General features: G+C 32.1%; 1 protein-coding gene across 1 annotated transcript; it reads left to right on the top strand.

Annotated features, from left to right (window-relative positions):
* The first annotated feature begins 376 nt into the window (after window positions 1-376).
* On the top strand, window positions 377-27,884 carry LOC106785692 (glutaredoxin domain-containing cysteine-rich protein CG31559-like). Its single transcript, XM_014746353.1, has 5 exons — window positions 377-702; window positions 1,728-3,440; window positions 18,999-19,232; window positions 24,903-24,968; window positions 27,147-27,884. The coding sequence occupies exons 1-5, from the start codon at window positions 694-696 to the stop codon at window positions 27,318-27,320; spliced, it is 2,196 nt and encodes a 731-aa protein (XP_014601839.1). The 5' UTR covers window positions 377-693; the 3' UTR covers window positions 27,321-27,884.
* Window positions 27,885-27,973: the final 89 nt, after the last annotated feature.

A 27,973-nucleotide genomic window follows, 5' to 3' on the forward strand; every position in this document is an offset into this window, starting at 1 on the left:
TAGATAGGTAGGTAGGTAGGTAGGTAGGTAGGTAGGTAGGTAGGTAGAAGGCAGGTATATAGATAGGTAGGCAAACAGACAGGAGAGGTAGGAGGAATTCTCGTACGGTGAACGGTAAGCAGCAGATATTTAAATGAGAAACCGGATGGTCGGATCCGAGGTGGTTCGATAGAGGACGCCACGTCTTTCTCGTTCCGGCTATGTACCTGCTACGAACGTTTCTAAGAGCCGTTCTCAACACGACTCGACGAGCACCTCAGCCGTTATTCTTCTCTCTTCTTGCCCCACTCCGAAAAACTACTCCGACGTTCCATCGGTCCCCTCCTCTCCCCACTCCGAGGAGTCTTAGGAACGCCAGGAGAAACAGCAGCAGCACCTTTCTCAAGTCGCACGGGCCCCGAGAGTAGTCTCGGTCCCCACCCAAGACGGGCGACTGCATGAGTGAGTGTCAGCAGCATTCAGTACAGTTACTGACGGCCCCGCGCTGTGAACCGTTGCTGTTGGCCGTCATCGTCATCGTCGTCGTCGTCGTTTTCATCGTCGTCGTCGTCGTCGTCGTTTTCGTTCTTCGTCTTCTTCGTCCTCACTGTCGTCTTCGTTGTCTTCATTCTCTTCTCCGTCGCGTTCCTCATCGTCTACTACTCGTCGGACTCGAGTCAACTGGCTTTACTATGCGTAACTCTTGATACACATATGCAGTCCGTAAGTGGAGTGCTCGCTAATCTCTCTTTCTCCCTCTATCTATCTTGATTTTTTTCTTTCTTTTTCTCACTCTCTCCTCCTCTCCGCTGCAGGTACAAGCAGCTGTTTTACTATCAAAGTAATTGAAACATTTCCGTTTTTCTCCAGAACATGGAACTCTTTTTTTTATGATATTTCAATGAAGATGTTTACTGACAATGAGTTTAAACTATTTCAAAATCGATTAAAGTTTTGTTTCTTTATTTAAAAGGATGGATTTTTTTCAATATATTTAATAGTTAGATATGTTTTTGATTGATAGCTTTTTATAAAAAAAGATATGATTCTATGACTTGCATTGGATTTATTTACTTCATAATCCGTTTTATGCAGTATAGTATGTTCGTCAAAGCATTGTCATGTGTTCTGTGACATTATTACGTTACATTAACAAAGTTATAATTGTTTCATAGTTTGCCTAGTTAAGTTCCTTAACTTTCAAATTCCGCGTTAATTATTTTCACATGGATAACATGTAATTGACATTGTTGAAAGTTCGACGTGTTTACGCGTCATCATTGAAATATGTGTTTTGGACATTGCTAGCAGGTAAGTGATTCACGGAGAAAGGAAAGGTCAATGAGAGAAGGCCGATTTGGTTAGTGTTCCTTCTCGACAGAATGGTAGAACCGAAGGAGAAAGGGAACTGGAGTCGTGTGCTAATAGATAGAAGAATTAACATGATATATATTATAGCAGTGTTAAACTTAAATCGATTATATAGATTTTATAAACACATTTCTAATATTATAATCAATATTTAAAAATATTAAATAACGATTATAAATAGTTAATTTTTATGTTTGAATTCCATTGTTTCATTTTTAACTTTGATATAGAAACAGAAAGAGAAAAAAAAGAGAGGGAGTGAGAAAAAGAAAGAGAAAGGAAAAGATAAGAAGAAGAATAAGAGTAAACAAAGGTAGTAGTAAGGAAAAGGTAAATATAAATATCGATCTACAAGAGCAAAGTGCTTTCGAATGTAGGTACGTATGGACGAGGTTAGCACGATGACCGTTCTACCACCACTACCGGCGAAGACTCAGAGTCGAGATGGTAACCAAGTCGCTCGGCAGACTGTGTCAATCCGGACAGCTTCCCCTCCATCTTCTCCAGCTTTGAGTACAGGTGCTGGAGCAACGGTATTCGTTGGTTCTCGGGCCGTGGATCCTACGGCAAGTATCAAGAGACGAGTCCCGGAAATACAAACCTCCAACGGCTACGGTAGGCAGACCATCGTCCAGCATCAAGAGCAACAACATCAACATCAACTACAGCAAGCGTCACATATAGTCAAGATCAAGATTAATCCGGATGGGGATAAAAACGGGAAGGTGATATCAGCGGTAAGATTGACCTTGGACGGAAACGAGAAGAATAACGGAGTAACGTGCGAACGTTCGCCCGTAGCGGAGCGCGACGGTGCTGTGTTGGTGAGTGCGACAAATCTTGTGAACGAGAACCTTCGCGAGAGTGGTGTTGTTGGTGAAGGTTGTGTGAGAATTAGTGTAGGAGGTGACACCTCAAGAGATAAGAAAATTTGCTCGTACGAGCAGGACACCGCGAACAATAACGATCAAACCGACAAGAATAAAAATAACAGTAACAACAACAACAACAACAACAACAATAATCGTAAGAAGAATAACGAAGTTATGGTGCAACGCGCGACATCGGAGACACCGAATTCTTCTCCCTTGACCAATCGATCTAGCAGCTGCATTTATTACAATTCTTTTCAAAATCCACTTAACACCATGGTGATGTCCAGTGGACAGTGTTCACCTAGCGATACCTTGGATAGTGGAACTTGCAGCGACTTGGATGGTACACCTCCTCCTTTACCCAAGAAGAAAAATATAAACAAGGATATCGGAGGTGGTACCAGGGTTATACTATCTGTAGGAAAACACGATCTTACCGGTAGTTTACTTACTAGTAGCGGCGCTGAATTAGATAGCGACGATAATGAGAGTAACATCAGCTGCGATTCTTTAAACGGTGGCGAGCTTAACGGTAGTATAGTTTCACGAAATGTCAATGGGACCAAATCTTCAAACGAAAATGATCAAGAGAGCGTGGAGTATCAAGAACGTATACGTCCAAGAAGTAATGATCTTGGAAGAGTAGTCAAGGATACCGAAGAACGAGTGGAAGAGATCGAGGAACTCAATGATGTTCATCGGGCTAACTCTGACGATCTATTCAGAGAAGAATCAGCATCACCTAGCGTTTCTCCATCCCCTTCTAGAACTTCCTCTTTGTCAAAAGCTTCTTCAACACCAAGAATTAGGAGTCCAGAGCTTTTCGTTGATCAAAACGGTAGTGGCACTACCTCTCCGGTAGTTCGAGAATGCACCTACGAAGAGAGAAAACAAGAACAGGAAAGAATAGAACAAGAGAATGCTGCTGTAGAGTTCTACGCGAACTATAATCGATCGAGCGGCAACAAGTATGTTTACGATGACGACAGATTCTACAAGTTCCACTTGAACGAGTTAAGAAACGATAACAATGACGATACAAATAAAGAATCTAAGGAACCTGGAGCTCTCGGGGAAAAAGAAACGGATGAGTGCTTTGCTGGTTACAAGATTCTCGAAAGGGAAGCCATACGTAGTGCCAAGGGAACCGTGCGTGGTGTTAAAAACAGAGTTCGCGCTGGAATAGCAACCTTTCTACAAAAACCATCTTCCAAGGTTAGTATTTAATCAATTTTGTTAATCGAAATTTTATCGTAACATTTATTTAGTTCTTTTTTTTCTTCTGATATAATTTCATTTTCAGAAAAATTCGCTTTTAATTTAGCAAATTAATTTCATTAGAAATTGCGAAGTACGATTTAATAAAGTCCATCATACGTTCTACCGTGTAATAACCGAGTTGTATTAGTCCAATTAATTCGTTGAGAAATTACTTAATTGGAACTTGGCCACAAAATTGGATATATGATCCGAGTAACTACAAATTGGAAATTAAATTCATACCATACTTTTGAGCTTAACTTTGGCTTCGGATAGAATGTTTCGATCGTTTTACGGTGTACTTTGAACCAATGTTATTTCGTTTTAAGAAGACATAAATACACGCGTAGAATTCACGAAGGTCTTTTGTACAAATGGAATGTTGAATGGGCGTGAAATGCGGTGTGTTGACCTAGAGAACCAAACATGGAGTTAGTTATTATTCATGGAATTCGATGTTCTATTTTGAGGTGTAACAAATTAAGATATAGAAAATTGGAGAAATATTTTTTCCTTTCTTTTCTCTCAAATATACAATTTTTGAAAACCCTAAAATACTTTATTTAATACATTTTTTTATGCTCGCGACTCTTGACAATTCTCTCATTAACTCGAAAAATAAACATGCGCCTAATTACATAATTATTTTGCTCCATGCACTGATTTAAGAGATAAGGTCGTGCCACAGGATTTCCGATGTAATAAATTGTATTTTCTAACCGCTTTTAATCACGACCGTTGAACGTGAGAATAGTAAAAGTCAGTCCTAAAAAAAAAAATAAAATCGTAATTATATGTAAGACTCAAGATTTGACCATAAATTTTATTATACATATTTTTCCGTAGATTAATTAATTGTTTTCATGGAAATCAGATCATTTACGTATAAAAATTACAAATACAATGAACGTCCGATGATACCGTACGATCGAATCAGTTTCACCAGACAAACCACTGGCTTGCTAAAGTGAGCAAGCAACGTGATATCATTGAGATAACTCATACTGCCTTTACATGAATTCGATACGATTACTTATTGGCATTTCAATGATGACATTCAAGAGATATTACATTTATCTAATTCGTACGATCGACTAAATGATGAAACAAAATTAGTCGTTACGTTGAAAGAGAAAACGTCGCAATTTTTCATCGCGAATTATACTATATTTCATTAAATTAAATCTAGTAAAAAATAAACATTAAACTTTTCTAATCAATCTAAAGACATTATTCTAAAGATCAATTGATTTTAAATTTAAAATAAAGAAGAAGATTTAATTTTAAAATTTGATAAGAAACCATATCAAACGTAAACCGTAGAATTAGCTTTTGGAGGTTGATATTCATACGTTCATCGATTATCGATCTAATTGTAAGGATGAAATTTTTGGTGGACCATTTGCTTAACTCTTTCATTTTTTTGCTGTTCAGTAAGATTTCAACAGCAAAAGGTTTCCGGTGTGTTGCTATGCGAACGTTGCTATACGACGTGCGTAAACGACGATCGTACGTACTGTCGATGCGGAACGGATCGACATAACGGTAGATCCGATAAAGCGATATTATGGCAAAGGCACGAGGAAGAAACACATTGCTTGTTCTGACTTCGAGTTTCGTATTTCTTTCTTCTTCTTTTCTTGACATTATTTTTGTATCTTCTTTTTCTAACTTTCTTTTTATATGATCGAAAAGAAACAGAAATTATCGGTAAGAAATTTTCTTATGCGTTAGAGATCGAAATTTTTAATTAGGATGATTAAATAGAACGATTCGAATGTTGAGAACATCGTACGAGGCGATAATAATTTGCTTATTTTAATATTAGAAATTCGCATGATCATAGATATGATAATTACATAATTTTATATCTCGATAATCGTTCTCGATTATGTTTGATCACTTTTCAATGAACAGCTCTATAAAGATAATGGAATATATTTTATATTTCACATTTTTCATCTTATTATTGTTTAAATTTGATTTAAAAATAAATACCTTTATGAATTAATTAGCTATTTTTATTTCTAATAGTGTTTCGGAAGCTTCGTTCACTCATTGCCTTTCGTCCTTTCACAAATTTTTTATCGCGATTGTACTGAAGATTATATAGGTACGAACGTTCTCGCGGCCCGCATCATGAAATTACAGAGCGTGGATTGTTGGTTCGTTCGTTCGCTCACTAGCTAGCTAGGCAGATAGAAAATTAGTTTGCAACGTTCGGTTAAAAATGACGTAGAAAATTCTCTTTAACGTTACAACGTGTACAATGAATTGGCATGGAATACTATTAATCATAATATAAAATCAAATAAATGTATTGGAGGTATAGTAAGCGACATGTAAGAAGTCAAGATAGAAAGAGAGAGAGAGAGAAAAAAAGAAAGAAACAAAGATTCTTTAGAAATATTATGAAAAATTAGATTTTGTTACTTACATACGACAAATCAATTCGTCTTAACATAGGATAAAATAAAAGACGACGTGCCCTTTGTTAATGCAACACTTGATTTTGCTCTAATAACTAATACACGTATGTACTACCATTATAAATAGTTATATTATTCTTCTCACATCTGTTACGCGTCTTCCTCGCGTTTTAGTTTCTTTAACTTCCGTGCAGCTGTCCAGAACGGATTATGCAATCTCCGATGCATAAGACTCACCGTGAAAAATTGTAGAAAATCGTTAGAACGGTTCACACCAACTATAATAATATCGATAATGTTTGAAAAATTCGAAAGTCACTTCGATAAATATCGAATCTTTCCTTGCTTTTCCATGAACGAACTCGTTTTCAACAGTGGTTACTGTGCTAGATAGTTATCGAGGTAAAGTGATTTATTCTTCGAACGAAGAAACATAATAGCCGTAAAAAGCATTCGTTTTACCGATTTGGTACTATCGCAGGGTGATAGTAAATTATGTTAGACGTTTAAGGATCGAAGAGAGAACACGTGTCTCCGGTTAATAAACTTCCCCTTCCAGTCATTGGATACCAAGTTATTAAGCATCGCTACACTCCTTGCACATTCTCGCACGAGGTTTCACCGAATGATATTATATACGGTTACACAACGACAACAATTAAAACGTTACACTTTTATTGATAGGCTACTATGATATTCTGATTACATAGTAGTCTATATATCTATGCAGGTTTAATACGTCTACAGTTACCTTCAGTTTCTATTCGGAAGCTAGGTATGTAAATAAGTATTTATATACATCTTTCATTCTGGAACGTAGGATTGGTAAACCACAAGAATTCAGTCGACCCATTTTATTACACGAGAATTTAATTAAAGAACTTTTGTCGTTTTTGACGACATCACGATCCTCTTGAAATGTTTTTCTTCCGTTTAATAAATGTCTCGACGACTATGTGAATTAATTAGAACACAGCCCTTGTGGCAAAAGCTATTAAGTCGATAATTTCAATTCTCGGCTGAAAATAAATATTTTCACGATGGATAATGAACACTCGTATAAATGGCGACAATTAATAGCGACCCGATATTATCGAATCTTCTGAGATTTTTTAATACAAAAAAAGAACTTTCATCGAGTTCCGATTTATTGAGAGTCTTGTCCTGAAAATTTATTTGGTAATCATTATCTATATATATATAATATAATAACTAAACATATATTTCAAGCGACAAGTTATTCTATATACTATACGTTACAATATGTTATATAAATATATATATAATTAGTGAGTGTTGCTTTTCCAAATAGAACAACGCTTTAGAAAGATCACTTTTTGAGTTCCCTTTTTACTGTCTAACAAAGTTGAAGTCAATTTTCGAATAAACTGTTTCAAACTAATTGTAAGCAAAGAAGGAGTAAGAACGGATATTACATTTCAGAATCGAGATTAAATGCGGAGTCATAAATGACTGTATAGTGTACTAACACCTTTACTTACACCATCATACGCACACGTAAAAGAAGTTTAATCACTGATATAAATACCTATAGCTTGTGCAGTTACCTTGCAACAATTTCTACCTACCTATATACGGCAAACATTGCAGTTAACGACAGTAAACGCGAAATAGAAACTGTGATCTAAAACTGAATCCGTAAAGGCACCTTTTCATTCTTTCTAGATCGACCCTAATCTTATATTTATGTTTAAATATATACTACGGACACATCTGCTATCGTGTTTTTTATTGACAATTATAGAGAAATTACTAGACTTTACGATCGCGGAATACAATGACGAAAGTATTGGCAGCTACGTATTCTCCCTCTCTCATTAGCGTGAATTTTTAGATCTATGAAGTATGTTAACATTTCTGAAAGGGTGAATGTCCGCTTACGTAGAAACTCGTATTTGTCTGATATATTAAAATAAATACTTTGATTTCTCTGAATTTTATCAAAAGGAACTTTCTACCTTTTATTTCTCAACATCGAATTTGCTCTATTTAATTTGTCAATAACTTTATTATAGACTTTCATTGTGTATGTGTGTGATCATTGCAACTCTTAAAGATTACCATCGGTATCAATTTCGATGGAAGTAAATCGTATGTTCAAACGCTTTCTTTATCGTTGTATACCCGAGTTTATGTTGAAAACGTGAAAACTTTAATAACAATGACTACTCGAGCGTATATATTTTATTACTTTCGATAGAAAATATGAGATAACTATGTAAGGAAAAAAAAAGTAGATTTTAAATGTCTTATACGTAATTAAATAATGATTTCTCATTCATGAATACACATCGAGTGCAAATTTATGCATGAATTGTATGTATGATCTTGAAAATATTATATTTAATGTCTGTGTATAAATCGTGGAAAACTACATATAATATTATATTTTCATTTGTTTGTTTATTTATCATTTAAATCGTATTGTAAATCAATTAAAATTATAAACAGTAAAAATTGTATGTAAATATTAATATGAATTTTGTTAGAAGAATAGAAATCATTAAATGGAGCTTCGATAAATTCTTTGTGTGGTAATGTACAATCTCTCCTTTTTAAAAAAGAAATGCGATCAGATCCACTTCTTTCTCTCTTTTCCTCTATTTTTTTTTTGTTTTATCAGCTCTCTTTATTTTCACCATTTCCAGAAATTCTTGGAATAGAAGGCGACAAAAAGAAATCGGACTCGTCGCGGTGGCGAGTCGCTACAGCAGGTGGTAATACTTGGTATTGTGAGTTTCCCGGTTGAAGAAAACGCGGTAGGCATGTTCACGAGACAAATCGGGTGGGAAAAGAGAAAGCGGGTCAAAGAGGCCGCCGCTGTTACCGCGGCTACGATAACGAACGATGGTGGTGGCAAACGGCCAACTTTGTCCTCCTCATCTTCGATACGTTTGGTGCATCTTCTCCCTCTTTTATTCTGCTTTCATCCAAAAATTCTTCCCTTTATTTCGCTACACTCTATCTTTCATTATTCAACAAGAATTATCATTGTTTCATTTTTCTTGCATATCTTTTCGAACTTTAACATTTCTTTCTTCTCTTTAATTAAAATCGCTAATTCGACCATTTCTTCTAATTCATATTTTCATTTATTATTAATAGCTTAAACGTTATGGGGAAACTTTTTTGTTTATAGTGTCTATTATCATCTTTATCTTTTAGCTTCGTAATCGAGAAGTTTATCGAACTGTTTAATCGTTCGTTAAAATTATATAATTTTATTAGAGAGAAATATATATAAATATATACATAGAATTTCTTGGATAACTGTTTTCGTTATAATGTAATCATTATTGAATGCATCGTAAGAGGATTATATATAGAATATAATAAATTATATGGTTATAACGATTCCTTTTATGTTGTTTACACGAATTAAATAGGAGTCTGTATTTCTTATGAAACTTCATTTGCTAACTAATTATTCATTATATTCGAAAGTTTAAGCGATTAGTAATGGGAAGGAGATGTATACGTCTCTGTAAATATAAGAAAAGCGTCTTTAACCTGTTGAACAGGAAAAGAGAGAAAAGTAGAGAGTAAGACCAACGGCATTGCATCGGCCTGTGCAGCTTTCATTCTACTCAGAAGCTGGTGCAGTGAAAAAAATATTAATCCGAGCATTGAATCGTAACCATAACCGTAATCCATAACCATAACCGACAAAAACGACCATTCAAGTCGTTTTGGAATCCCTGATCGTGATAATAATTTTTGATTTAAATATAAGAATATAGAAGCGTAATCGTGACCCAAATAATCTTTTATCAAGTTTATATGGCTTTTGGGAAATTTTCTTATTTGTTCAGTTTTGAAACAATTACAAATGATCGTAAAGAAATATGTAATTTATTGTGATAGAATCGTATAAACGTATTCGATCGATCATAAATCTATCGACATTATCTATCGCGATACGAATTATTTATCGATCTATCGTATATTGATATTTTGACAAATATATTATAACATGAAAAAATATGTAACATCGTTCGCGAAACTGCCCTACAAATTTGGAGAATCAGGGACCGGTTTAAACCGGTCCATCTTCTTACCTATAACGGAAACCGTAATATTCTAAAAGTCATAACGGGAATCAAAGGTAGTACATACTTGCGATGAGTCGTGGTTCCAAGCGGTCTTGCTTAAAATGTAGGTAAAGTTTATAAGCTCTCTCGCAGCTTTCTTATGGATGTTAATTTATCGACTACGCTAAAGTCATTTTCTAGATTCGCGAGTTATCGTGAAAGCTAAGCTTTAAAGAAAGAATCGATTGGTAGAGTAGTATTCGTTTTCACCCACGTGTAAAAGTAGTTTCACTTAATAACGTTAATGTAGTTTACGCTTTTTCCTTGTGTCGATTAATTAATTTTTTCAAAATCTTTCGTTTTACTTATAAAACGTGTTAAATATTGTTGTAAATATTTTTTAAGATTATTTTTATGGTTAAAAGAAATTATCTGAATTAATATTTTTCAATGTCAATGCCAATGCCAAATAGGAGGTGTTTAGGAAAAATAGTAGGAAAGAAATTATTAAATTATTAAAGCCGTGAATAAGCAGAATATGCAATAATTTTATCGTAGGAACGAGTGAGATAGGAATGGATAAGTAAATCAATGTATACAAGTTTAGGCGGTAACAATACAATTTTCCTCGGCATAAAAATTCTTACGGAATTAAGAAAAAAGCTGGGCAAGCGAATACTTTATTTCAGAAGGAAATTACATGATTATATGGTGACTCTAAGATAGAATAAATAGAGAAGGATAAACGCAAATACGCACGCTTGAGAGTTCTCTTACCTTTGTCAATTAACTCCAGATAAACGTGGCCAAAGCGACACGTGGCCTGGTCATACGAGGAAGTAAGAAAACACTCGTATCCTTACACCCAGACTAAATAGCCTGAACAGGAGGAAAAAGCAAAAATCACAGAATTTAAATCACTGTAATTTTTATATTTTTCTAAAGTTATAATAGTTTTTATTTGTTTGAAATGATGATAAACCAGCAAGATTAAATGTGATCATTATTTAGACGTCATGAAGCGAACGAAGGAGAAGACTGATGAAAGGATCATCTAATCGCGATGTATTAAATGCTTCACGCATCGTTCGTACGTTTAATCGTCCTTATACGTTAACAGCAACACGCTTCACATTTACTTCCTTGTAATCTGACTTTCGAGCGAATACAGTATATAAATAATTGGTAAAGATTCTTACGCGTTGGCAGTGCATGACTTTACGTTTAGTTGTATGAGGTACCTCGACACACATAGTACGGTAAATAAAATTCTATTTAGTAAGAGATAGTCTAGACGAAGAAAAAGTGAAAGGTCGCTGCGAGTCAAAAAATTTTTTTCGTGTCTTCTTTTTTTATCACCAAGTCCCTATTGATATTGTACAGAAAGTGTATTCTTTTTTTTTTTTTGAATCCTTAAATATTATCTTAAAGAGAGAAATATGAAATATGAGTTATACATCGTGGGAAAAACGATTACATATTTTCAATTATTCGATTATATGGTATATTTTAACAATTTATTAAGAATTAATTAGAATCGTGTAAATAGCAAAACAATGCATTTATGTTATTATTCCATTGCATAATATGTTGCCGAGGAAGTAATGAAACAAAGAAAGGACTTGAAAGAAGGGTAAGATAATAATAGTTTCCATAGTTTCTAATGTATAAATACTCATGAAATTATACATAGTATGCATTATTAATATTGTAAATGAAGTTACGAAGATTTTCATATATACTTTGAACATTTATTCAAATCTAAATAATATTTGTGGCACGTGTGTCTGTAAAATTTTAGAAAGGAAATTGTATAACTGTGACATAATTTAGTAAAATATCGGTTGTCGATTAAATCGATTTATTCTTTTGTGTTACTTATGCACGTAAATTTATTTATAGCAAAAGTAGGATACACTCTCTAATGTCAGAATAATCATTAAAAAATAAAGGAAGAATCAAATGAACAGCAATGAAAAGACAGTTTCACTCGATGTAATTTAACCTTAATTTAGCTGTGTGTTTACATTTTTAGAAAAATCGTGAAAATAAATTTAGAGTAAATGATCAGATCGGTACAATAAATGGAAACAATACGATTATTTGTGATAAACATACTCTCTGCTATATTTAACAGTCTGTTTAAGTTGGAGAGTCAATTGAAGAAGGTAAGCATATTTTGAGATATTTTTATTTAATAATAATTTAATAAAGCTTCGATGGTCGAACAACGACAAGTCTACATTTGTCCTCAACGTTTCGAGATAATAAAGCATATTTGTTTGTGGAACATCTACAATTCTTATCTACTGGTTATCATGAGCGTTTAATTTACATTCCTTAAAATACAAATTTCTAATTATTGTTATTATAAAACTTGTTTAAATAAATAATTAAAAAATTGTTATAAAAGTAAACCGAACTAAAAGATTACAAAAAGTAATGTTAACATTATTTGTCATTTAATAAGAAAATATATATAAATAAGTAAAATAATGAACTATTAATTATCTTAAGTGCAGAGTAAACAAAATAAAAGAAACAGAGAAAAATGGTAAAAAGGATTTAACAAATAGTGCGACTGATTGTGAGACTTGATTCCCCTAATAAAGAACAAAAAAGGGAGAGAAAAAGAAATCGATACTTTGCTTCTAGAAGCAACCTGTTGTGCCAAAGTAAATGTACATACAAATATATCTGACGAATTAATATAAAAAGTAATTATTTTTTACATGCTCTTCTTTGCCTTATTTAAATTTTATTTATTTCTCGAATGTGTTGCATTCACTAATAATGTATTATTTATAATACTTTGTTTTACTACTAATTATTAATGAATAATTTTATTACAATCATAATGAAATCTATTATTAAACTTAACTTATAAATAAAAAAAAATTGATATAAAATAAATAATATATAATTTAATAAAATTAATTTAATATATATAAGAAATTTAAATTAAAAAAAATAAAAATACTAGAAAGTGATATAAATTTATATATTTTACATTCTTTAATTGAAGCGTACATTCCAGTTTGTACAGGAAATCATTATTTCCATTTCATTTTATAGAAAACTCATGATATTAATTGGTTCAGGCATAGGGGACATAGTAAAAGCATGTTTCTTGAACCTACAAAGTTTCCCTTTGAAGTCATAAAATGTTTAAGAAAATGAAGTTTCAATAAATCTGATTTTCGGAATTGCTGGTATCTCCCCCATATCGAAAATTTATTCAATATGATAGTATATCGGTATACAAGGTCTTTATTAATTTCATTCTGAAAGTATTGCAAGGGATATAGTTTTCATAGTTCTAACGGTAATTTAATTATACAGCCGATATTACAATAAATATTTTCAATACTTTAACATAACTCAAAAATACTTCAGAAAACCTGCAAGATTAGCGATGAAATATAATCGAAATGTGTCACCGAACTTTCTCCGTAAATATTTTTTGATAAACTTTGAACCGAGAATTTAAATAAGAGATTTTACTTAGTATAAGAGAAAAGGCAAAGCTCTATGTCTTGATATGACTGCGTTGCCTACATCAAGTTGCTTTATGTTAATTTAATTCTTCAAATCTTGATGATGTCAAACTCAAGAAGAAATTTCTTTTGAGCTTTCACCATTCTGTAATATTCGTTTCGAATGAAAGATCTCGCACGTTCCATCGATATACCGGTCGAACCTCCAGGGAGACTTTTGACCTCGTTGCAAGATCGTGAGATTACTTACTTTTCTTTCCTTCCTTCCATCTTTTCCCTTCTTCCGTTCTCTTTCCTTTCGACTTATTCGATTTTTTCTCGAGTCAATAGAAAGGATCATTTTTAACGTCGATTATTTCGAGATATTTGAACGATTCAAATAGAATAGATTTTTTTTTTATTTTTGTAGATTTCCTTTCTCGAAAGAAAATCTCGTACGTTTTCACATAACCCTGTCACGAAGGTTCTCTTATCGACAAGACACGCGCGCACGCGTGCACAAACACAAAGAGCTAAAGATAGAGAAAGAGAGACACTAATACACATATACAGACATATACATACGTACGTATATACGTACTTGAAGCCGTGTTATTACGCAAATGACAGAGCGTCCCGCAAAGTCCTATTACAACTAGAACTCCCTCGCTTCCTCTTCTCTTTCCCTCTTTCCTTCTCATCGTCCTCTTTTTTTTTTGTCTTTCTTTCTATCTTCCTCTCTTCCTTTCTCTTTCTCGTTAAACGAAATGTACTAACAGCTACCGTATCTACGCTCTCCTGCTAATCATCTAGTGCTGTTGAGACTCTTTCTATTCTCTTTCTTTTTATTTTTCTTTTTGTTTAGAACGTATTGATTTCAGGTTTCTCGGTAAAGAACTCGCTCGTGCGTATCTTATCGCAATAGTTTTCAACTTGGTCGTAAAATTACGTCCGATGTATTTGAATCAGAAACATTGGCCATTTGAAATTATTTTTAAATATTAGTCAATCATCTTTTAAACGAAATTCTTTTAGGAAACATCTTCATTGGACGAATCTATAATACACGGTGTCATTAATGCCTAAAAACATACGAAATCTCATTAACTGTGCTTTTTTTTCTACCACAAATTAAATATGACTTTATTGAAAGAAGAGAGAATTTCTTGAAAATACGTATTTTCGTCTATATATCTACACTTTAAAAACATCTTGTATAATTAATAAATGGTAACATCGCAAGTTAAAAACACAGACTATATCAAAGTGTTTAATGTCGTTAAAGAAGTTCATAGAAAGAAAACTGTGATGTGGAAAACTAATTAGAAAAGATATTTGAAGACTAATCACAAAAGAGACCGCGTATGACCGTGGGAGATCTCTCTTGATTCTCTGTTCGTTAGTTGGCATACCTGACATTTCATTTTATTCTTTTTATACATTATATCTTGTTCTTTTTTCTAGGAGCACGTGCTCCAAGGTAACAATAAAATCCGGTCAGTGGGCGACCCGATCTCCTGTAACATTATCCCAGTTACGGAGAAATCGTTCTACTCCCTCCCGCCCCCTCCCACCCTTTCCACCATTTGTTTATGTTACACAGCTGGAGTCACTCTCGTGTAATTAATCGTCGCGAATCACGATTCGGATGAGCTAGGAAATCGTATGCGATTATCTCGAAAAGATCATTGGTCATTTCACTCCTTTCATTTTATATATATAAAACATTATCTATAATTTAATATTTGAGATAAGCACGAGTAGAACATTGTAAATTCTTCTTGTTTAAAAGTGTCGTAATTCATGTTACGGAGCGTAAACTTGGAGAAATCTAAAATCGATCAGCGTGTATACATTTAAAATTAATGATGCAAAATATGGAACAACATTGAAAGCTATCTCAATTAATTGAAAACATTTGCTCTATCGTTGGGAAATTAATTTCAATTGTGACAAACTTAATAACTCGAGAAAATTATACTTTTTTATTTTTATCACAGCTTTAAGTGTCATTTTATTAAAACGAAAAGGGTATACAGTGAAATGTGTGATTGGGTAGCAAAGGCCGAATTACATGCGAAAAATGTTTAATAATTTCATTTCTATAATTTTCTGAATTTTTTTAATCCATAGATTTAATCCGAGACAGTATATACACGTTTCTAGCCAACGATTTCTATACGTTTCTATTTATGAAATAGCATATTTATAAAAACTCGACCGGTCATATGACAATTTATAAAAAGAAAATCAGAAATTGATACTTCATCGGAAACTTTGTTGATTGAAATTCTTCATTTCAGAATTTGTTCATTTATGTAACGATGTAACGTTTATTATTTGAATTTATTTTAAGATTGTTGGATCATCACAACGATTACGAATATTTGACATAATATATATATAAGAAGTGATCTGGATAGAGATAGACATCTGTATTTATAAACTCATTATACGTTTCTCGACGAAACTAGGAATCCATGATGACTGAGTATCAAACGATTTCTAAGCAGTATTCTTGCTCTGTAACCAGCTGGTGCACGTAACTACAAATTGGAAGTCCCGCTACGTTCTGCAGAAATGAGATTTTTTATCGGATAACGTGCATTTGCTTTTCGATCTGTTCGAATACGATAAACCCAATGCAGAAGAAAATTCCAAACCCTATTTTAGAATTTTTTTCATCCTTTTTAGATTCAAACATCTATCTTTCGCTTGAAATCTTCCGATGACTCTATTTATTTGATTATTCAATATTCTTCCCTACATTAAACTTGAAATGCAAATAAACTAAGATGCATATTTATAAATTACAATATGGGACAGCTTAGAAACAGGGCACATAGCTATGCAAATTATAATCTGTATAAACGATCATAGCACCTGTTATGTATTGCCACTTATTACATCCTTTTATGCAGTGAAAGTAATTTTAAATAAAATCATATTCTCTTCGCATCCTTTTTAATATATCTTTTATTATTTCTCTCTCGTGGATAACGTTACGAACGAAATAGAAAGTATTTATGTAGAAAATGAATAACCTGGTTGTTAGCTCATAGCAAAGAATTAAACGTAAGAAAAAAATACATTTTTCATTATGTCGACCTCTTTATTTACATTTAATGCTACTACAATTAATCATTTTTTTGTTATAACGATTTAAATTTGCATGTATATAGTTGTATCATCTAAACAATTAACAACGATAACAAATATTCATTATTATTTTATTTAAATTATTATATATACATATGTAAATGTTTTTTCTACATCAATAATTTGTATATAACGAATAAAAAATGATTATAATTTTTTGATGCTTAAATCATATTTCTTGTTGCATATCGTGCGACAAGATGTTAATTTTTTGTCAAATATTAAAAAAAAAAGTAATTAAGTTTTGTCATATGTAGAAAATAAATGCGCTATTTTAAATATATGTATGATTTAAAACAAAGCAAAGGTCAAGCCAATGCAATGTTGAGCACGACTAGAAATGTGTAAGCAAGTTCGATAGAATCGACGAACTGTAAAAAGGTATTCGAGCGTTTATGATTACTGAAAAAAATGGTAGTATGAGTTTAACGAAGCTTCGATTAACGATGAATACAAAAAGATTGAATCACTTTTTGGAGAAGACAATAGACGATACTAACTTTTATTTACTTTAAATTTTTCAAACTCCCTTACGTAATTTTGATTGAAAAAAAAAAAATCTGATTATTCATTTATTGTAAACTTTATCCTTATCGAGAAGATCATATTTTAAAGGAGAAAAGGAAACTATGATTGATCGTATTCTAAGAAGAGAGAGAGCAAACGATCTCTTTAATATTCTTGACAAGATCGAAGGTTTTAAAGAGTGCTTCTCTTACACGTTTTTATTTATTTACTCATCTCTTGTATCGCATTTAAGTGATCATGAAAATTATAGCACGCAAACAAAACTTTGTAGAGAAAAATTGCATTATAGTATAACTGTAATCTAATGATCTTGGTCAGAACACTTTAAAAGACTTACTTAGCTCGTTTTATGATTTTATCGCGACAACCGTTAGTCGTCCGCTTATGATAGTTATAACATAAAAAATGCATAGCTCGAAGAGCGAATATTCACGAAACCTTCCTCGTGTTTCACGGAGTCATGAAGACGCAAAGAGAATTGCGAAAATTAACGAAGCGACTCGTATTACGCGATATTCTTACGATTATTCAGAGCAGAGAGAAATAGAAACGAAAATTCATTGTCGTAAAATATAATGCCTATACTTGTTAGTAGTTAGACGAAATCATTATTTTCGAAAGTAAAGACAATATGCTATGCAGCGAAATCAATGCGATTGAAAGTAATAGTAGGATATAATTGCTTTAAAAAAGTTATTTAAATACTTCATAACTAATTTCTCGAGAGATACTTTTTTATAATTGTTTCTTACTAACAAGTGAAAAAAGGTAAAACGTTTTTTAAAGATATCGTTCATGCGATGGATGAATAAATAAGAATAAAGACCTATCTGTTTTACGATCAATCGAGTGTTGATTAAATTTCGTACATTGACACTGAATTGAATATTGTCTTGACGGCTATGATAAATTGGAGACGAACAAAAAGAGTAACAGGAATATTGTCTCGTTGATTGATAGACTAGATAAGTTTGATGAATCTCTTTTTTTCTTTCCTTTTTCTAGCCAATTATGAATTTATGTATACACAAGGAGGAACACTTTTTACTTTAACAAAAAATATTAATTTTTTTTGCTGTTTTACTTTATTCCTTTCTTTTGCTAAGCTTACAAAGAATTATCATTGCAATGACTCTTTTAATTATTTTTTTACCTAAACGCACAATTCTTAGCAATGGATTGAACAATATTGTTCGAACATTTTCATTTTTAATATTGCACCCGAAATACATTCAATTTCCGATATTTCATAATAATCAATCCTTTAACAATACATTTGAGATTTATTAACATCCTGGATTATACATATAATGAAATGTGATTTAGATATACGTATATAATAGGAAATTTTCGCTGTTTTATTTGACATTGTAATTATTTTGATTAAATTATAGTTAAATATTCGATTAATTAAAAAATATTTGAATTATTACATATGCTTAAAAGAATATTATTTAACAATAAGATTATCTACAAGGTTATATTTTTCAAGTAACAAGTTTTTATTTTTAAATCATTTCAGTTATTTTTCCTCATTCTTTCATTAATTTATTCCCATATTTTTCCTACGTTCATTAAAATTGAAATTAAAATGAAAAGAACTCTTTCTAGATCATCAAATTATCGCAGATGTTAATCCTTAAAATGACAAGTGGAATTTGGATTTTAAACGACATGGAATGTTTAAGTCAATGGAATTTATTGTCCCCAATGGATTTGTTATGAGATGCTATTAATTAAATGATAAAACATGTCAAGGATGTAATCCAACTTCACGATATTTGTGTTTGAATTTATTTTCAGACTTGTTCTGTTTTTCTTCTCTTTTTTTCTCGATCGTTTATTACATCCATTTGTTTTCATTTTCAGGCTTACAAGGCAAAGGAAGAGGGTAAAGTTGTGGTTTACACCACTTCATCCGGCATCGTCAGACTAACGTTCTACAATTGCATGAAGGTAAAGCAGATTCTGAACACGCACATGGTGAAATATGAGGAGAAAGATCTCTTTCGCAGTGCTGAACTGCAAACAGAGTTGAGAGATAGAATAGGTTGCACGGCGATTCAAGTGCCACAGCTTTTCGTCGGTGGACAGTACATTGGAGTAAGTTTTTTTTAAATTATAATATATACTTAAAGAATTTTAAATTATTCACATGAGTTTATCCAATCGTATTATTATCACAATGATAATAAAATAGATAAAAAAAAAAACAACGAAAAATTGATTCTGCCTCAGTTTTATTTATCTTATTATTAGATTAAAACCTACGGAAGTTTCTTCAAACGTATTTTATTAAATAGAATTCAAAGATCGATAAAGAAGATGTAATCTGATAAGTTTACTTACTACACTTATATATTAGACATATTTCAATATTAGCCTTCACTATCAGCGATTCCTTCGATGATATCTTTCAAGCTTAATTAATTCACTTTACGTTTCATTACTTTTTCGATAACCTTCGTTTCGAGAGGAAGAACAGATATGAAATTTAAAACAGCGGATAAAAAAGAATGCGAAGGTCATGCGAATAAAAGTATTTTTTTATCTCGTGAGAAGTCTCGAATGACAAATGCAATGAGAAGTAGAATCAAATCCTGATAAAATTATCCATTTTTTTTCGCATTTTATGTGTTATTACGTAGAATGTAACTTATAATTAGATGAATAATATTAACAAATTTAATTTAAGCAAATATTACATATTACCAATAATTTTTTAATTTCGTTCGTGTAGGTTTTCTTATCTCCTATTTGCGATTTTTTTTTTTAACGCATTTTATTTTGTTCAGTATAAATGACTGTCGTCGTACGTCAGATCTTTACGAGTTTGTTATGACATCAACACATTACACATATCGTATTCTAATCTCATCTTAAGATTTTTTCCTCGGTCATCGACTATTTTGATCGTAACGCTCATTATTTTAATGCGTATCATTTTACCAATAAAACTTATCGTTTAACCAACTTCGAACTACTTAATAAAAATCGAATAAAATTGTTACAATCTTTTGATAATATGTATATAAGACAATAAGGAATGTTTCATTACAGATTAATCAACATTTACAATTTAATTCTACCGAAACAAGTCGAACGAGAAAAAGAATCGATTGATTTAGTTGAATCAAGCTTAAACATTCAACGTGATCGTAATTTCAATATAAAATGATAAGAAATCCGATTGGTTTCGATTGATTATGTGTTCTCCGCATTCAATATAAGTACTTCTGGATAATGACGTGAATCGAGTGTGTGTCAGTGATCGTTTGTCGGATCTGCATTCGACATTCTTTACGGTTTTCATGTCGCTTCTTACCTTTCAAGATCTCGTATATTATTAACGGATCTGATTATTTCGAGAAATCGAATAACTTAAAGACAACTAAAACACATTTTGTTGAAGGAAAGTGATGACTATGGGCTATTAAATTTCTTAGAAAAAGAAAATACTTTTTCTTTTCTCTTTTATCATCAAATATTGACAATTTTCACGACTAACAAAACGATATTTTCAATAACGTCAACTTTCAATATATTCATAAATGCGATAAATAAGCCCTTTATACGTTTGCTAACTATCGAAAGAATTACGTAAGATTCTATTTTTTTAAGTCGAAAAACAATGACTAAGAGAAAAACAAATCTCATTATTTTCTTCTTTGACAAGAGAGACGTAATATTGAAATTCAAGATTCAGTCAGTTCTCTTAATTAATATTTGTATTTTCTATTCGTGAAATACTTTTGATAATCCTTACACAATGTCCCCAGTTTCAAATAAATTTTCAATGAGCGAGCTGAAGACTCGCGCAAAAGGCAAGGCCAATCCTGTGTTAAGCAATCGTGAATATTCGTCGTCGTGAAAGTCGAAAAAGAAAGAAAGAGAAAAAAAGACCAACGTGAAATGTCAAAGATAAGCGACTACTCGTACACTGTGCCATACTATACTCACCATCGTGATCGATGCCAGTTTAAAGTGAGATCGAGGACGAAATCTAATACAAGAGAACAGTATTGGCTACTTCAATCTTTTTCCAACTTTAATCTTTTTCAAACTTCAATGTTATCGAAGCAGTAAAAACATGAGATACACGTTGTTAAGTAATTAACCGCATGGAATATGTTGAAAATAATTGAAACTCGTTTGGAAATACAGTTTTAAAACTCTACGCAAATTGAATTTTAATTTTGCCTGAATTATTGATCGAAACTGCGGATTAAATCGTTTTTAACGAAAAACCGGTTCGAGATCAACTTTCCTTCGACGAACTTTCGTAGAATTTTCCATCAATCTTTTTTTACCGTTCAGTCAATAATTTTTTGCGGTGATCATTCAGAAGTAAAAGTAAACAGAGTCTTAAAGTAGCATGACAAATGTTTAGGAAACATCGCTAACACTTTCAACTTAAAATGTGCATCTCTGCACGATGAAAGTTTTATAGTTTGTTGGGTGGTTTTGAACGTACCATATTGGCCGCGTACAACTCGTCGTCGCTTTTGCAACCTAATCTCCAGCTGTTTTAAAAAGATTAAAGAATACCCGATCTTGGTGTCATATTCGTTTGAAGTAATTTATCGTCAACTCTTTCATTTGTTATCCTTGTATTGCTGAAGAAAATAGTAAACGAAAAACGAATGCGCTGTTATTGATATCTTTTTTAAAGATTTTAAATATTAATGTGTAAATGCTAATAATTAATTTTAATTTTATATAATGTCTCGATAATCTTATATTCCTATAAAGTAATAGAGAAAAAGAGTAAGTGATAATATTTTGACAACAATATTTCATGATTTAATTCGTTGAATTATCATTATCAGGGTAAAGAAATTGTAATTTATTAAAGAAAACACTGCTGAAAAGATCCTATTACACGATTCTTTACTATTAACAAATCATTTATAATCCGGCGGAAATCGTGGCATAAATTTTGATTAAATCCCGACGGCCAATATTTTCTCCACGTTAATTTTTTAGAAAGCAGCGTCACGCTAAACGAATGTATAAGAATTCGCAGGTAGGTTCTTCCAACGGGAGCCGGGAACATGTCTCCCTTAACACACTCGAGGTTTAATATCTAACTTTTCTAAGCTTTTCTGTGTTCTTCGAAAAGCAGAACGTTCTGTGCACTTAAAGCTAATTGTAATCCATTCTCGCTAAAGCTAGAATACCATTTCTAAAATTGTTCAAGTGTGAAAGCTGAAGAAAAACTTTGTTCGATTTTAGCGATAATTTGACTGGTATAAAAATTATTTACCAAAATTAGATAAAAAGATTCTTACATTTACTCTAGGAAATTACTAACTGAATTAATCTGATTAAAATAATCTGATGTAAAAGATACAAATATCATAGAAATCGTATTTAAATATTAAAATTATCTTCTCTTTTTCATTTATTCGTCGCCATTCATAATTAAATTATAAAACTATTCACTCCATCGAAAAAACAAAAATCTCTATTGTAGATTTTTATTTGAGACGAATGAAGAGTTCTAACAATTGTTCAAGCATGATCATGCGGGCTATGTTTCAGCATTAATTCATTCGTATAGATATATACGAGTTATTCATGTAACAAAGTGAAGATTTGCTTAACTTGTCGACGTTATTGATTCAATTATAATTTGGTGGTAATAAATTATGGTATAACACCACAGATTGTTACTGTCATTTCATTCTATTAGCTGAAACATTTTAATCAAGATCTTCATAATTGACTGCGTTAATATAACAACGAAAATAGTTAAATCGTGTTAATGTAGTTAGACTCAGGTAACTCATAAAATTAAAATGATTCGCATACCTGTAAGAGATAAACGTAAAAAAACAATTAAGAATTCGTATTTCGAGTCGTAAAAGAAGTTGTAATTCAACTATTCTGTTTTTTTACGGAATTTACTTTAAAGGCTTTCAGAACTTTTATTCGAAATGTCGGAGGTAAAACGAAGGATAATCTAAAATGGAAAAAAGTATAGAAAAAGTAAGATTAAAAAGGAAAACAGGGAATATTTAATAAATGGCGAGTCTACTGTTTGGTGTCAATGATCTCGCAAAATTCCTCTAACAGTAGATACAAGGGAGAGCAAGATTAAAGCACAAGGGGAAAGGAATAGATAAATAAGGTTTGAAAAATTTAGGATGTCGAGGTGACAACAAGAAGATTAGGAAGGGTATGTTCAATATAAGGGACGTTAAAATTTTTCGGAGAGTATATTTTACTCACACATACGTACACGATGTAGTTTGCCATATAATTCATATCAAAAGTTAAAAGTATAGTATTACAAGTTATACGTGATCTTGTCCTATTGGAATTTATTTACATCATAAATCAATAATTATAATTCGAAGCATGCAACATGTAAAACACGCAAAAAAAAAAATTAAATATGTATGCATGTTAAAAAACGAAAAAAGATATATCTTAATAGTGTCATAAAATAAAACAATATAAATAAAAAAATTAAAAGTAGTACTAGTCTAATATTAACTTTTAACCCTTTACCTTATAGTAGCAAGTTTTCTCCAAGTATTCAATTCTAAAAAAGAGATTCACAATTATTAGTCAAAGAGTTTAAATAGGATCACGTTTACTATGTGTGTACATAAGAAGATAAACCAGTCATCAGTCAGCCAGTTTACTTGGTCTTCGTAAAGTATTCATAGACAGTCTCAATGTCTGCTTCGGTCCAGATACGACTCGGATTGGATTCGAAGGAATAAGCAAAACAAAACTAGAAACGGTAATAGTAAGGTTCGATCTCCTCTTCGTAGACAAGAATAAGACAAAGAGTAACAGAGAGAAATAGAAAGAGAAGGAGAACTAGTTTTGTCTCTCTTGGACGTTCATTCGTGTATCGGTACTCTCGATGCGGCCAATCGCGAGAGTTGTCGGGAGAGTAGATATACGAGTAAGTGAAATGTCACAAGCTATTCGATCCAAGGCCATTGCGGAAAGGAGAAGAAGAGAGGAAGAGAAAGATAGTTAAATAGAAAGAGTGATAGAGAGAGAGAGAGATAGAGAGAGGGGGGGAGAGGGTTTATTCGTTTGCGCCTGTATTGACTCGATCTGTTGTCCCGGTGTAAACGTTGTTTATACACACATATACATGCATAAATATGTATGTATTAAATCCGGCCAACATTCCTATCTTACAACGTCACACAATTATTTACATTACGACGGAGAAACGTAGATGATAGTTTTCGTCCTTTAAGACACTTCTTTGAACAATCAAAAATAAATCATTTGTATAGAATCAGTGGTACGAACAACCAGATTGAGTTGAACGAATCGAAAAGAATTAAGCGAGACTTTCGTATGGTACGGTAAACAAAATGTTTCTTTCATTCACGATTCGCATTAAAATCGTTCTCTTTGTAATGACGTTTTATCAAGGAGAAATTCTTCCGTTCTTACATTCCAGTGTTCCTCTATGCGATTTGATTTTCTTGAAATAATACTCTGCTGTTACTGATGAAACAAGCTTGAGATAATTAAATGTAAGCTTATAGCTTTCGCGAAAACAACTTAATAAATGATTATCTTCTTCGTCGATTATTACATTTTCGCAGAAATATTTTTTTTCTTTGATAAAACTACAATTTCGATGGGATGGCAAATTAATTGCTGTTGCATGTACCTAACTTTCTGATATTTACTTTTATTTTACGGATTATTCAACACTTTTACTGTCATTTAATCTAATCTCAGCATTTTTTATTTTCTTCCTCATATTTGTTTTCTTTTTATTCTTTTCAGGATGCTGACACCGTTGAACGGCTCAACGAATCCGGAGAATTACGTCGAATGCTTAAACCTTATCAGGTAATTTAAGATAAGAAATTGTTCGAAACAAACGGAGAAACTGGATGAATAACTATCTAATTCATCTTGTCTAACATACTAATTATCTGTTTCCTGACTTATTCTTACTTACAAGCATTGGAGATCTCATTGTTTTTATTTTTATTTTTTTTTACTGTCTCGTAACGAAATAAAATAATGAAGCTTTATTACTTTCTTCAATTCTTTTTCGATTTGTGAGATCTGTAAATATATACGTATATAATCAATAAAATTTTATAACTTTTAATAGAAAATACTTGGTGATATGATATTGAAAAAAATTAAAGAAGTATTAAGTTATTCCATCGGAATGACATACAAGAGAAAAATGAGATTGAAATTCGCGAATAAAAATGAAGAAAAAAAAAAAAAAAGAGAAAAAAGGAAGAAGTTAACATCGGTGAATTTGGTGAAAGTTTTAGGCGTTTTCTTACTCAACAACAGTTCTTCGAGAAAGTTGCATATTCGTATCAATGGAAATACTTTTCGGAACGTGACATCCTAACGTTATTACATTGCAAAAGCAGAATAATCAGACGATTCATTTACAATTGAAAGGATATTTTACATAAAAAGGAAATAATTATCGTAACAAGAACCCACTACAACCGTTTTAATTAATGCGAAGGACACTTTTCTTCATGAAATACATTCTTGTTTATTTTCATACATAATATCAAAATATCGATTTTTTGTTTCCGATGATCTTCTTTTAATATCATCTTTAATTGCAAAAAAGCGACGTAATACAACGCTTAATTTAACAAATCGTGATCGTCGTTGTAGCGAAAGAAAAAAGAGAAGAGAATCGTCGAGTCATTTCTCTTTTACGACGACAGTGAAAGTGTCGAACAAATACTTTCTAAAGAATCGAACGACCACCGGCATCTACCAATCGCGCAATCTTTGACCGCAAACATGTGTTGGTCAAACATCTCTTGCAAAAGATGGTGATAATATAAGAGTATTATTAGATCTATTATACCCCTGCTATTCCATTTGCTTTCAATCGTTATCGATTTTCATAGGAAAGATAAAAATAATTCATCCAAAGATACTAAGATAAAATTTAATATATTAGTTTTTTTTTATAAATATTCATATTTAATATTAACAAAATGTATAAGAACGTTTTGTAACATTTCTTATCACGATTGAACGAAACTATTCAAGCTACGTGGAATAATGTTAATTCGCTTAGGATGTTTATAAACCTTCTTATATGAAGGAACTATTCGAAGCAGGTATAACTGGATCGTAAAGAAACCTGTGCAGCAAAACATGTCCAGCTACACCCACATATTCACGTATACAAACACAATCATATAGAGAAGAAATAAAGACAGAGAACGTAGCCATTCCAACGAACGCAAGGTTGTACCGGTCCTTTCACTTTTATCCGTCGGCTATCTATCCCCATCCTCCACCCTACCATCTACTTTTCTTCCCCTCTACACTTCTTTCATTTTATAGACTTGCATTCGTAGATTTTGGTATCGTACACAAAGAAAATTCACTTTGTAGCACGCAAAGGTTATTCACATCTATGTATAACAGTTTCAATGCAAATTTTTTTCCAACTTCTAATTTTATTTTTTTTTTTAATATTAAAAGCTTAAAATTATTAGATCACAAATATTCTCATTATGTATGAAATGATATTGATATGACAAACAAAAACTTAAATTTGCGAATATACTAATTGTAAGATATAAAATATTCATTGTAACTCTATAACTTTTGTGTATATTTTTTAGATTTTTTAAAAATCTCGTATTTGTTTTTATTAATTTTCTTTTTGAATTTAATTAACTTAAAAAGTAGAACATCATAAATACCAAAAGAATGTACATACCAAGTGTACGTGTAAAAAGGTTGATCTTTTTCGTTTATTTTCATTTGTAATTTCATCCATACTCACTTTATCGCAATACTTCTTTTTCCTTTTGGTTTATTAATCAAACGATTACTTTTCGTCCTTGATACCGTCCACTCGTACGATTTAAAGAAAAAAATCCTTTTTGCAACCTCCTCGATCGCCAAACCAGCTTGAATTTCACGTGTACGGGGTCACGCATCGAGAGCTTCGCTTTTTTTCTTTGTTTTATTTTTGTGTAAAGCAATAATCATCTCCAAACCAATTTTCTTGCGTTACAGAGCGACGGCGCGTGTCCTTCGTGCCTGTTTTGCGGAAATTATCGACTGCTGGTCTGTCCCGTTTGCAACGGCAGCAAGAGATCCGTTCTGCGCAACGACTTCACCGTTGAATTCGTTGCCTTGAAGTGTATGAACTGTGACGAGACCGGTCTGGTTCCCTGCCAACATTGTTGAGAGAAAAGGAGAAGAAAGAGGAAGAAGTAAAAGGGATTTATCCCTTTTGGCACATCGTCAACGTTCGACGCTTTATCAAGCAACATATTAACAATCAACTCTCCGACTATCTTTCCTTTCTCTTATCTCGTGGTGCTAAGAAAAAAATATATATTTCGATGATTAATTTGACACTAAATCTACCATAACCGGTCAAAATGACCAATTTATATAGTTTATATAGAAAATTTCAACGAATGATAAAATTTCGGTAGATTTAGAGTTAAAGGTATTGAGCTGAGAGAAAACAAAATTAAAAAATGAGTAAAAGAGAAAGAGAGAGAGAGATATATATATTACGCCGATTAACAGTCTTTCGTGCAACACTCGCGATTTGTAACATATCGGTCAACAAATATTATCTAAATTTTTGTAATTTGCCACACACATACATACACAAAAACACACACCCGATATCGATCCTTTCTACTTGATCGTATAAATAGAGACTTGCTGGAATTTTGAATGTCACGTGAAAGGGGGTATGTATCAACATGGCATCGCCGATTATAGATATTTTATTTATATTTTCGAATAAATAAAAAGTCATTACTTTTATTCTAATATCAAAATAATATTTCTAAGCCTATTGTCACAGAAAGAATTCTTTTTCG

This window comes from Polistes canadensis, unplaced genomic scaffold (assembly GCF_001313835.1).
Source record: "Polistes canadensis isolate GaletaPanama2010 unplaced genomic scaffold, ASM131383v1 scaffold_2, whole genome shotgun sequence".
In the NCBI taxonomy this organism is placed as follows: Eukaryota; Metazoa; Arthropoda; class Insecta; order Hymenoptera; family Vespidae; genus Polistes; species Polistes canadensis.

Bases quoted from the DNA above. Each gene is read 5' to 3' on its own strand.
- LOC106785692 (XM_014746353.1), top strand. The intron at 3,441-18,998 runs GTTAGTATTTAA...TTTCATTTTCAG, and splicing joins TACAAAAACCATCTTCCAAG to GCTTACAAGGCAAAGGAAGA. The intron at 19,233-24,902 runs GTAAGTTTTTTT...TATTCTTTTCAG, and splicing joins TCGGTGGACAGTACATTGGA to GATGCTGACACCGTTGAACG.